Source organism: Clinocottus analis, unplaced genomic scaffold (assembly GCF_023055335.1).
Source record: "Clinocottus analis isolate CAN_PGR_092001 unplaced genomic scaffold, fCliAna1.0.p SCAF_8, whole genome shotgun sequence".
Taxonomy (NCBI): domain Eukaryota; kingdom Metazoa; phylum Chordata; class Actinopteri; order Perciformes; family Cottidae; genus Clinocottus; species Clinocottus analis.
The window spans coordinates 11,566,423-11,578,844 of record NW_027176240.1 but is presented as its reverse complement, the minus strand read 5'-3'; the positions used below and the strand labels follow the sequence as shown (position 1 = coordinate 11,578,844).

The following is a 12,422-nucleotide window of genomic DNA, read 5'->3' as shown; positions in this document are numbered from 1 at the left end:
TCTTTATTATTTGTGTCTGCCTTCATAGAAGAACGTCTCATTCCTTTGGCACAGCCACCATTAAAGCGCTTATCCTGTTATGTTCCAGCTCAGAAGAATAAAGAAAGAAGTCCCTGTGACCTGTTAAGATTTATTTCCCCATCCTGTTTTTGAGCCTGGATCTGCCGTCTAGGAAACTATTGTACAGTGGAAACACAAACTGTAGGAAGTCTCTCTCTCTCTCTCTTTCTCTCTCTCTCTCTCTCTCTCTCTCTCTCTCTCTCTCTCTCTCTCTCTCTCTCTCTCTCTCTCTCTCTCTCTCTCTCTCTTTCTCTCTCTAAATAGGATTTATGATTTAACATGCACAGAGGAAGTAAGATGTTCCTGCAGCTGTGTAACTTCCCCAGTAGAGAACAGCTCATTCTAAAGATATGACAAAGTTGCTTGAAACAGACTGGAAATGCTGACGTTCTTTTCCTCTCCATTATTGGGTCACTCAGTTTCTGACCAGAGATCCTTGTGCAAATGACAATACAGCCCCGATTATCGGCCTCAGTTAACTCGAGACAAAGACCCCTTGTTTTCTCCGTAACACAGCTCACCCCTCCAGACTCACATGGCATGGAGTTCATACGTTGTGTCAAAACATGTTTAAAAGGACCGATGAATCTATGACACTGCGTAGTGGCAAATATGAAGAATAAGCTTGTTTTTTAAACTGCAGGCTATTTTTGTGTCAGCGTGTTTTCACGTGACTGTCTGAATGAGCTGCTTTCTGAAAGTGGGGCTCTCTGCTGGTATTGATTCTCTCCTTAGCTTTGGTGCTGCAGAGAGATTGCATCGTATGCCTATACAGTTATAAATCTACAATTCAGTGAACAAAGGACTAAAGAATATGGTGTGTGTGTGTGTGTGTGTGTGTGTGTGTGTGTGTGTGTGTGTGTGTGTGTGTGTGTGTGTGTGTGTGTGTGTGTGTGTTGACAGAACAAAACAGTATTGATTTATGACCTGAACAAAAGACGAATGTCTGGTGAATTGTATTATGTGTAGCATGATACACACGGAAAAATAATGGTTCTCAACTGGTTCTTTATAAGGCTGTTTGGTTCCACAAAGAACCATCTCCTAGAATAACCAATGTATCAATTGGATGGTTTGTCATATGGTTTCTTTGGGATATTATAGGGTTGCAAATCATTGTTTGAGTTATTATAAATGGTGGGAGATGGTATACAAAAGAATACGACATGGGTGATCTGGGCGTGGGGTAAATATATGTATGTATATATATATATATATATATATATATATATATATATATATATATATATATATATATATATATATATATCTACATATATCTATATCTATCTATATATATATCTATCTATCTATATCTATCTATCTATCTATCTATCTATCTATCTATATATATATATATATATATATATATATATATATATATATATATATATATATATATATATATATATATATATATAGATAGATAGATAGATAGATAGATAGATAGATAGATATATACATACACAGATTCCTCCCTCTGTCTGCTTATTATTCCTGCGATCGTTAGAGTAAAGAACCATTGTTTAGAAACCATTGTTTTTGCCCCAATGGCTTCTATTTTGGGATGGTGACTCCTCTCTTCTCTCTTTTTCTCATCCCGTACTGTTTTTTTCCCAATGCACTTGATTCCTATTATCCCCCTCCTGCAAAGCAACAGAAATCAGAGCTAGAAGTGAGCAACACTGAGGGAAAGGAAAGGGTCTACCCAGTAATACAGGTTGCCAGGAATATAAACCTGTCGTGTCTTAGAGGACTGGCAGCAGCAATGGAAGGACCCTTGTTTGTCCTGTGAGTTGAAACAAAAGAAGCAAACCCTTTCTGTTCACAAAAATATTGTATTTGTCATCCATTTTTTTTGCTTTACATCTTTCGAGTTTAGTTTCAGGTCATTTACAAACCCAATCTTGTTTGCAAGTATTTGGTTTGTAGGTGAACAAACTGGTTAACTCAGCATAATAATACATCTAGATGTTTTTCCCTGTGTCATTCTATCTGGTTAGAACTCCGTTCTCTGCCTTCATTGATTTATAATTTGCTTTAAAAGCATCCAGAACTATGATATTGTTGTTCAAACCGTGGATTTTTTTCTGTCCGTTGATTGTTCTGTAGCTTTATGTTCAGTCCGTTCCTTCAACACTTCATACTTCCACTTACAGTCATCTTCATTTATAAGCTTGTTAAAGTCGTCAGAGTGGGACTTTGTTTCGTGCCACCAAGACTTTCTCCTCGGCTTTCAGTTCAAAGAGATTGGTCTTGACATATTTTCTGGTCATGAGCTGTTCATTGACAACCTGGATTTGCTGTTTCAAACCGTGGTATGGGTATAAAACAAAGGAAAAAGAAATGAAATGTTTATACAAGCTTTTTATACCCACTTTTCTATCACAACTATTCCATTTTATGGGTTTATAGAGCTTGGGTCTGATTCACACCTTATCAGTATTATCAATGTGCAACATATGAGGTAATATATAAATGCATGAATAATACTTAGTAATAATGCGTTGGTTTGGTGGCGCTCTGGTGGGTGATCTGATGTTTTTCTCATCACCATAATAACGTAAGCGCTCCTCCCAGAGCGCCGTCTCCATGGTCACCGCTTGCACATGACAAACACACAATGAGAAGACTTGAATGCGACGAACACACATGCACCTGCACAAGCTCTCATGCTTGCAGTCACAGTCATATACATTTCCTCTGACAGTGAATGGATGAAACAGTTGATCTAATTTATTACCTCGTGAATAATGGATGTTGCATTAACTAGATTGGATTGCTTGTCGTCATTAATGTTTGCTCTTCAAATCACTGCTGGCTTTGAAAAAAAAAAAAAAAACAGACTTAAAGCCAACGACTTGCTGATGTAGGTAACCACAATTTAATTTCTTTGACTGTATACATCTGAGTATCACATTAAGGTTAAAAACACACACACAAATACATTCTGTACATACATTCTGAGATAGATCTTTTTAAAGTCAAAAAATAATAAACCAGCAGAACATTTAATAAAAATAATCAACTTGTTTATTTAAAATACATAGTACATTATTAATCACACTTAAAAATGCAATTGTGGCTGCTTGGCCATTTGATAATGTTGTTTTCAGCTTAACATCCACCACAGTGTAGCACCAGCTAGTCAGTACGAATACATTACACATGCTTTCCTTTGTGTGATATCAGTATGGAGCTCAGTCAGTAATCATGGGCGCAGTGTCTGAGGTGGTGTCTGGCTCTGGCTCACAGTAACTGTCCATCTCCTCCATCTCTCTCTCCACAGGCTCCTCCCTACCTCTCAAGCAGATCAGTCTCCTTTCTTTCCACCTCCTCCTCTCCCCGTCTGTGCCTTTCGGTGCTATTGTCTGCTCCAGCTCCAGCATGGCCTGAACGCTCTCTCCTCTCTCTCCCGGACCGAGGCAGCGGCCTCTGGTTGCGAGAGCCAGTCCTCCCCCTCTCCTTCCTGTCACCACGTGGAGGAATGAGACAGTGCTGTTTGAGAGTGCCCCTTCTGTCACGCAGACAGTGGTCGGGCCTTGGTCGCTGTGGCTTTCCTGTGGTCCTTTGGGAGATTTGATCTTTGTTTTCTTGCTTAGTATAAAGTTAAAAAAGGCTGTGACCAGAAGCATTATCCCTGCAATCAGAAAATATATTATATTTATTTTAATGTAGACTCTTTGACACGCTCCAGTAGCAACCGCGCTGATGTAAATAAGAAAATTATTGATGGCTTAATTTCAATTAGCTGCTTCAGTTTTATTGTGCCTGCTGGTTTACTGTCACACCTCTCTGAAGCACTTGAAATGAAAGGGGCATTCTTAATGTTATTAAAATATACCCTTGAGTTTTCTACTGTATGAAGTTGACGTGTCTGCTGCTGTAAGTATGATATTTGCAAGTGTTTTTTTTTTCTTCTTTTACCTGGGATGATTGCATGCCACACCAACACAGGGTGCAAGAAGCAGACCACTGACATTATGGAGTAATAGAGGAATTTATGGAAGCCTCCAATGTGAGCCATCTTCCCCCACAACATAAACAACTGCCAGTCTGGAGGACAGCTAGACAAAGATAAATACAAAAGAAGGACTGAAGCAGTCAAAGGGAATGAGAGTCACATATCACTTTAGATAATTTTGACAATAATTGAATGGCTGACATCATGACGGACTAAAGTTAAGAATTCATTTTTAGATTTCATTTTGGATATGCTTTGACTGTTCATAGGGTGTTAAAAGACAAAAGAGAATGATACTCTTATATTATAGCATTAATACACAGAGGTTTTTGCATGCTCAAGTATCCATGTGAAACAATTGAGTGTCGTGTCGGCTACTCACGGCAGACACATGACTAGAAGCGTGTCCAGGAAATAGGCCAGCTCAAACATCATGATGCCAACAGATGAAACTCTGGGAGGAGAATAGAGCCAGAAGAAACTGTTATTGTGATAAACTCAGTGAACTTTCTCTAGCTATATCTACATATGTCACTAAATTGTCTAAATTGTCCAAAATGTGGGTCACAAGGAGATGCTTCAAGTTGAGAGATAGTGCCTTCAAATAGTGCACTTGACATTTAGAAGTTGTGTTAGTGTTTTTTATACTGTTTGCTGCTGCAGTATTCCCGGTTTACTATTTCATGTTTCAATAGACTGATAACCATCTGATTCAGTAAACCAGAAAAATGCCCCCAGACGAAATCTCTGAAGAGTTATCGCTTAGTTTGTGTGTGTGTGTGTGTGTGTGTGTGTGTGTGTGTGTGTGTGTGTGTGTGTGTGTGTATGTGTGTGTGTGTATGTGTGTGTGTGTGTGTGTGTGTGTGTGTGTGTGTGTTTGGATGCGGCGTTCATCTGCATTTCTTTATTCTGAGAGAATAATCTGTCATGCATTTCTGTTCTCCTTTGGGAGATGTTTTCCTGCGGCTTTGTGGGAGTTTGGCTGTGAGCCACAGAGATAACACGAAGTAGCACTGAAGGACTGGTCTCCATTCTGCCCTCTGTACCACACTTCATCCCTCTGACTCCATCCCAACATCTCCTCACAAGTGTGTGAATGTATGAGTGATTATGACGACAGGTCCAGTCTTGTAATTGTTTTACAAGCCTTCAGCCCTCGCATTCTTTGCCATATTAACATCCAGGCCATGTGTGTGTAACTCAGGAATGCCACCAGTCAAGAGCTCTTAAATTCAAATAGCATATTACAAGATGGATTACAAAACCTAAACACTTACATTAGGTAGATGCCGAGGCTACTGAATTCTCCCTGTTTCAGAGTTTCCACTCCCACACCACACAACACTGAAAAAGAGACAGGAAGAACATTTCACTGGTGAGCAGCTTCTGTCCACCAGATGTCAGACTTAGTTCATAATTTTCATGTTATAGTTGTAGGAAGGGTTGCTGTAGCAGGTCAACTTATCTAAACATGAGTAAATAAATATTAATATTCCCACTGTCATGCACCAATTTGCTAGTTTTCCTGTTCTTTTACATTTTTTATGTCTCTTTCTCATTTTACTATCAAGGTAGTCTTTAGTGTATTATTGTAGCTGTGATGTTTGAGGCAGTTGTTAGAAACAAATTGCAGTTCTGCTTGAAAACTGTGGCTCAGTGGTTTGCATGCCCGTCTTTCAATCAGAGGGTTGGTGATTCGAGTCCCGGCTCTGCTAGTCCATGTTGGTGTGTCCTTGAGCAAGACACTAACCCCTAATTGCTCCCCGTTGCTGTGTCTACGGTATATTGAGCAACAATGTAAGATGCTTTGGAAAAAAGTGTCAGCTACACGAAACGTAATTCACTCATTGAGCAATACACAATGACCTGATGTGATCCAATGTGAGCTCATAGTTTACACTATAAGGGGCAGCATTGAACTATTGATCTAAGATAAATATAGTGCATTTGATACTGGTAATTGTTTCCATCATGGTTACAAAATTCTGGTAATGGCTTACTCATGGTTGTAATTATCATATCATACTAACGGACAGTTATTATGTCACAGATCCTCTACTCGAAAAGAACCATGGCATTTTAAAAAACTTTGCCACTTGAAGTTGAAGTGGTTATTACATGTCATGGTATGTTAAAAGTCTTTGCTCTAAGTTTACGAGTAATAAGTGCTGTTCCAGACCAGTATTACTTCTATTCTTATCTAATTTTACTGTAAATGAAAGCACACACATATTGTAAAAAGGAATACTGGGATGCAACTGAATGTGGCTGATTCATTCCTCTGCAAGATCAACATTGCTGCAGTGCCTTGCCGGACCCTGAATCACTTTTAAAGTAATTTATTTTGAACTATCAATACTTTTGCAGATGCCCCCTTCAGAATATTTTAAAGGAACTGTCGTTTTTGGGAAATACTCGCATCTACTCTCTTCCGGCGAGTTTGACAAGACTATCGGTCCTCTCATGATTGTACACTCGCCAGCACATGTAGCTAATGCCAGCAACCAGTTAGCTTAGCTCGGCACAACAACTGTAACTGAGGCAACAGCTAGCCTGGCTGTCCAAAAAGTGATAAAATCCAGATCGGCAACTCTGGAGCACACACATGTACGGCATATCTCGAAAATAACTCGTCCTATCTTGTCAATTGAAAAATTGAAATTTTGTAAGATTATACGTCGGGGTGTTTCCATTTCACGCGCCGAATGCGAAACTCAATTAAGGTCTCAATAAATTATCTGTTTTCTCAACAAGAAACTCAAAATGTCAAACAATTTTAAATTTAAGTCTTCACACCAAATCACATTTGAACACATAGGGAAAGATATAAAATCTGAGCATAACAAAATGTAAAAAACTATAAAGGAAAGCCTGTTTTGTTAATCAAACTTTTTCTTGTGAGGTATTTAAAAGGTAAGCATGGTTGGTGATTGCCACTGAACAAACACATGGAAATTATTTCTCTGGTTTGCCAGAAATTGTGAGATAAAATCGTCCCCAAAGGCAAATCAGTGGAATGTGGCTTAACTGTTTCTGGTTGTTTATAGTGTGAGAAGAATTAACGCTGTGAATAGACCAGCTGGATATTAACATATATGTGCTCCCATATGTCTGTCGACTGAACACACACAGAGGCAGACAGGCCAACACAGACATGTAGACATGTGAACACACAGGCAGAGACATAGAGGCACATAGAAATCCCATAAACATACTCACAAACACACACAAACCCACGTACATGTAGAGACAATGTACAGAAAGCTCATGTAGGTGTGAATGTATAACAGCTTGTGATCACATAAGCTCAGTAACCCAGCTGGATACAGAGACTTGGTTTTGGTGTGATGTGAGGCACATGTTTCTCTGTAAATGTTCAATGTCTGCAGCTGTTTGAATTTAAGTGGAGGGTCCCATATTTTTTTTTCGAAGCGGGCAGCAACCAGAGAGCTCTTTCCCCTGTGATGATTTAATGTGACTAAGAGAGCCGCATGCAATCTGACCCTGTGTGCCTGAAGAAAACAGAGGAGCAACCATTACAGTGAGGTTATGTATGATTAAGTATGTTTTATATGCTTTATGTATCTGCCAAGAGATGTTTTTGAGTTGTTTGAGGTCAAAAGTACAGTTGGCCAACATCGCCTGCTGACCTTCTAACATTTTGGGTTCATGAAATCCTAAAAAAAAAAGCCAAGCTGGATAACTCTCCCGACAGGACCACATTTAATCCAGATTCCTTTAGTCTTTACAAAACTATGTTAGCCTTGGCAGTAGAATTGATCAAAGAGGATCCGGAGTCTTTTGATCAAATCTGTTCAATCCAAATAATTAGTAATGCTGCCCATACTTAAACAATAAGTGATACACATAAAACTGAATTTAATCTTGTTATATGTTTCTGTTTGTCTTTATATATTTTACCTGCTGCTGTAGAAACACCAAGGATCCTGCAGGCACACTCCAAAATAATCCACAAGACCCTCTCTGCGTTCCCCATGACCTCAAATACTTTCCTTCCTCACTGTCTAAAAATGCAACCTTCACTCTTATTTGACACTATTTGAAATAGTTGGTAGCCTAGTAGTTACAAAAGTAGCATTCTAGACAATTAGTTGACTGTAAACTAGATTGATGGCAGTCGGTAAAAAGAAATGGCAATGTTGGGTAAACCACGAGAGCCATGACTAAGATGCCTTAGACTGGTCGACTTTACCTCAGAAAGGTTTGTGACTCAATGCCCCTGTTGCTCCAATAACTGCTATTCAGCCACACACACACACACACACACACACACACACACACACACACACACACACACACACACACACACACACACACACACACACACACACACACTTACACACAAACACACAAACACACACACACACACACACACACACACATAATAGCACATTCAGCTGGTTTAGCATTCCACTCTGTAAGTCAAGGTGAAACTTCGGGTCATTTCTGCACCGTATCACATATGTTATTAGAGCTGGTGAATAACTAATTAACTAAATAACTAACTAACTAACACACACACACACACACACACACACACACACACACACACACACACACACACACACACACCAAATTAGCAATCATTGTGTGCACCCTCACCCTTGAACAACATAGAAGATTAAGAACAAGCAACTTCCCCTTGTTCTCCTGTAATTTCCCCTTGTTTGGAAGATTTAGGTCATTAAGGGTTATCAAACCATCGGAAACACTTTATTTTTCAAGGCTCAGTCACTCTGGAAGCATCCATTAATTTCAGAGAATGAGGGTTGATGTGTTCACGGTTAAACATATGATAAACAAGTTCAACTTAGTTTTTACTTTACTTGGACTCATTTAACTTGGACGCTCTGCACATTGTGAAAAGTCTAACAATGCAATGGATATCAAGGAAACCGCCACAAGAACCAGCAGAGACCCTTTGACACACTTACACATATTTAAATGTAAACCCACTTAAGTTGATGGAGGTTTGGGTGGGCTTTTCTTCAGGCACCGCAGAGGCCGACTGGAACAAGTATTCAGAGCACACGTACACCCTGACTCCTGCTAGAAGCCAAAGTAAGCTACATAAATCTTCTTAAATCTCTAACAAAGACACTTTTGTACACTGGTTCTGCTTGTTTCCGGCTTAGCATCCAGGTTATTTGTGGCATTTATGGTATAATGTATAAGTGAGTGTGTGTGAGCCGTGCAATGCGTACTGACAAATGAACTATATTTTAAATGGTGTTACTTTTCTAGGAATGGAAATGTCACCACATGTAGACTATTGGATACATTTTCAGCTAAAAGCTTATTTTTAAAGGCCTACATGGTCACGCTCCTTATGTTACAAGACACCAGCAAACCAGTAGAGTGAACACACAGGCCTCAGTAAACAAGAACTATTGTATTGCCATGCGCAAGACCTCATTGGGACCATCAGTCTTTTCTGTTCAAGGAGCAAAACTAGTGAACTGGAACCCAACAGAATAACAAATGCAACACCATTTGTATGTTTTTATTAGAAGTATTAAATTATGACTAAAAGAGAAACATTGTTCTCACTCTTAACACCCCTGTAAACACACTTGTACTTTGTGTGTTTATCAATGCATACTTTTTTATCTTGCACTTTTAGTAAAATGTCTCGACAACTGATGGATGGATGCCGTGACATTTGATGCACACATCCATGACTCGCATCAGGATGAATTGTAGTTACTTTGGTGTTCCCTAAGCTCTTTTTGCATCATCATCAGGTCATAATATAAAATATTGTTCAATACCTTAACCAACTACCTGAAGAACTAATGACATTCTCATCAGACTCAGCTGTAATGTGTTTATTGATAATTATATGTTAAACTGAAATTGTGAACATCATGTTTGCATTGTAGCGCTGTAGTCTAGTGGCTCTGTCACCTCACTGCTAGAGGGGCCTGGGTTTGAATCACCATCCCAGCTACAGGTTTGCTGTTTGATTGCTTAAATGTTTGGTAAATGGACTGTATTATTATAGTTATTTTGCACTAAGTGTTTTACAACGTCCTTCATTTCAACTCACACACAGCAATTGGTGTTCAGTGTCTTGCTAAAGGACAATCCGTCGTTTGGACAGTGGAAGCAGGGCATTGCAGTGACAGTGACATTGACAATGACATTTACTCGACTGTCTGAGCTACAGAACTTACATTACAGGATATTGCATTTATTTAGTTTATAGTTTTCCAAAGAATAAGTGCAGTCAACCATGAGGGTAATCAAAAATTGCAAGAATTATGCAAGTACATCAACTTCATAAAATATGCTGAACTACTTCAAGCGCTACATTCAGAGACAATAGGAGATAGATTCACTCGTGAACAGATGAGTTTTCTTTCTACGACAGCTGTCCTGATGTCAATGGGAGTTTGTTTAACTATTGTGGTGCAAGGACAGATCAGTATGTCCTGGATGTTGAATGGATGCCCATCGCGCCATGAATGGCCATGAATGTCTTGAATCGTATACCTGTGCATACAATCACTGTAACATAGTGTTAAAAAAAATGCCTCGAGCACACAACTATTTCACCACCCATTGATCGATTGAATTAGTAAAAGAGAAAAGGAGAAATAAACTAATCATATGCATATTTAGGCAGCAGCGCATTATTGCACACACATGAGATAGGAATGTGTACTGTGCATGTTAACTGAGCCTTGCCACCATAGTCATTTTTTATGTTTATTTGACGTGCTAGGCTCTCACAATAAAAGGCATATGAAATGAATGTCACGGTTATAAGTAAGTGTATTGTTTGGGGATCATTGCTGACATTTACAGTACGTTGTGAGCTTCATGGCAGTTGTCAGAATATGCCAGAGGGTTGAGTAATTTATATAATTGTGACTGATTGCCATCTAGTGAGACCGTAAATCTAATGTTACAGTATAAATACAGTCTCGTGTTTTCCTTTGCTCTATGCAGCGATATAGCCATGTCTCCTTTCAACGCTCAGCTTCACCCAGACTGACCTACGACCTTTCACCCACTTCCCAAATTTTCACTCGCCTGCTCACATGTTCTCTCACTATGTAATCATCGCTGTGTTACGCCTCCTCACCCTCCACCTCACCACTGATTCACACAACTCCCCCACTCTCTCCCCTGTGCCCATGGGCATAGAGATTAGCCATGCCTCTCTCTCTCTCAACTTTCTCCCTCCCTTCCTCCCTATCCAACCTCTCTCAGTCTGGCGTGGGTGTCTGGTGCCTGTCAGAACCAGGGAAAACAGCGCTAATCTTAATTACACCACCAGCTTTGTTACCCTGCTCTGTTTCTTTACTCGTGCAATATCTCCATAATAATCACGTCTTATGGTCTGTTTTATCTCAAGGCCGAGGGAGGGTCGTGAAAGATTCCTTAAAGACTGAACTAATACGTGAACATGTCTTAAGCTATTATGACATTAAACGTAAATTGCCACATTGAGACTATTCCAACTCCCCGCAGTCTTTAGCACAGGTACTCTGGCATTGTTGAGCCTAATTACTAAATGTGCAATTGCAGTGAGCCACCTAGTGGTTAAGATGTGTTGGTACATTACAGTGATGAAGTGACATGATAGATTTACACGCTATCAAGGGGGGGGGGGGGGGGGGTCTTGTTGTTTCTAAGCACTTCTTTCTAAGTTACCATTTATAACAATACCAAAAGGTCAGGAGTCTCCCCCAGTCAGATGAAGCACAGACATGGAAAGGAGCAAGAAAAATATGTGGTTGTGAAACAGATATGAATGGAGAAGGTTTTGGGAAGACAGGGAGGATGTTAATGTCCTCCTGTCTAGTGTCCAGTTGTCAACACAGATTACATACATCATTACGATGAGGTGATTTTTCTCTGTGTTCAGACCTCCCACGAAATGGAAGACGTCAGTGTTTTAATGCAAATAAAATTAGGTTTACATAGCCAGCTCCCATTTCTGCTATGCTTTTAAGTCTCATAGCAACAATCTGTTGTAGGGCCGAGGCATGGAGTAACACTGCTGAAGATACGATTAGAAACTGAATTTTTGGGCTACCTTTGGTGAAGCAGAAACAAGCTGTAAACGCAACTCTCAGCTTTTGAATTGGCACGTCAAACCTGTTAGCTAATCACTAACTATTTTAAGGTAAAAACACTGCCAATATGACACAAATTTTTTGTCATTTTTAACGTGTACATGAATGCCGTCCAGGTGAGTCCGTGCACAGTTATCCACACCCAGCGATTTGGATCAACTGAACACTTAGTTCTGATAACCCGGTCCTTACACATCAAACATAAATGGGTGTTCCTCATAATGCTAGTTTAGAAACTGTGTAGAAAAGACAAACAGCAGTATACATGGGAAGGTTTTACCTTGTGCTTA

The 12,422-nt window shown here is 39.6% G+C and overlaps 1 protein-coding gene across 1 annotated transcript; it reads right to left on the bottom strand.

Annotated features, from left to right (window-relative positions):
- Positions 1-3,260: 3,260 nt before the first annotated feature.
- On the bottom strand, positions 3,261-8,021 carry tmem72 (transmembrane protein 72). The gene is made up of 5 exons (XM_068568748.1): positions 7,946-8,021; positions 5,302-5,368; positions 4,407-4,478; positions 3,988-4,127; positions 3,261-3,700 (listed from the first exon to the last, which is right to left on the bottom strand). The coding sequence occupies exons 1-5, from the start codon at positions 8,019-8,021 to the stop codon at positions 3,261-3,263; spliced, it is 795 nt and encodes a 264-aa protein (XP_068424849.1).
- Between the last annotated feature and the right edge of the window lie 4,401 nt (positions 8,022-12,422).

Excerpts from the sequence above, each read along its gene's own strand:
- tmem72 (XM_068568748.1), bottom strand. The coding sequence starts at position 8,021 with ATGGGGAACGCAGAGAGGGTCTTGTGGATTATTTTGGAGTGTGCCTGC. Across the intron at positions 4,479-5,301 it reads AGCCTCGGCATCTACCTAAT|AGTTTCATCTGTTGGCATCA; the intron begins GTAAGTGTTTAG and ends TTCTCCTCCCAG. Across the intron at positions 4,128-4,406 it reads CTTCTAGTCATGTGTCTGCC|CTGTCCTCCAGACTGGCAGT; the intron begins GTGAGTAGCCGA and ends ATCTTTGTCTAG.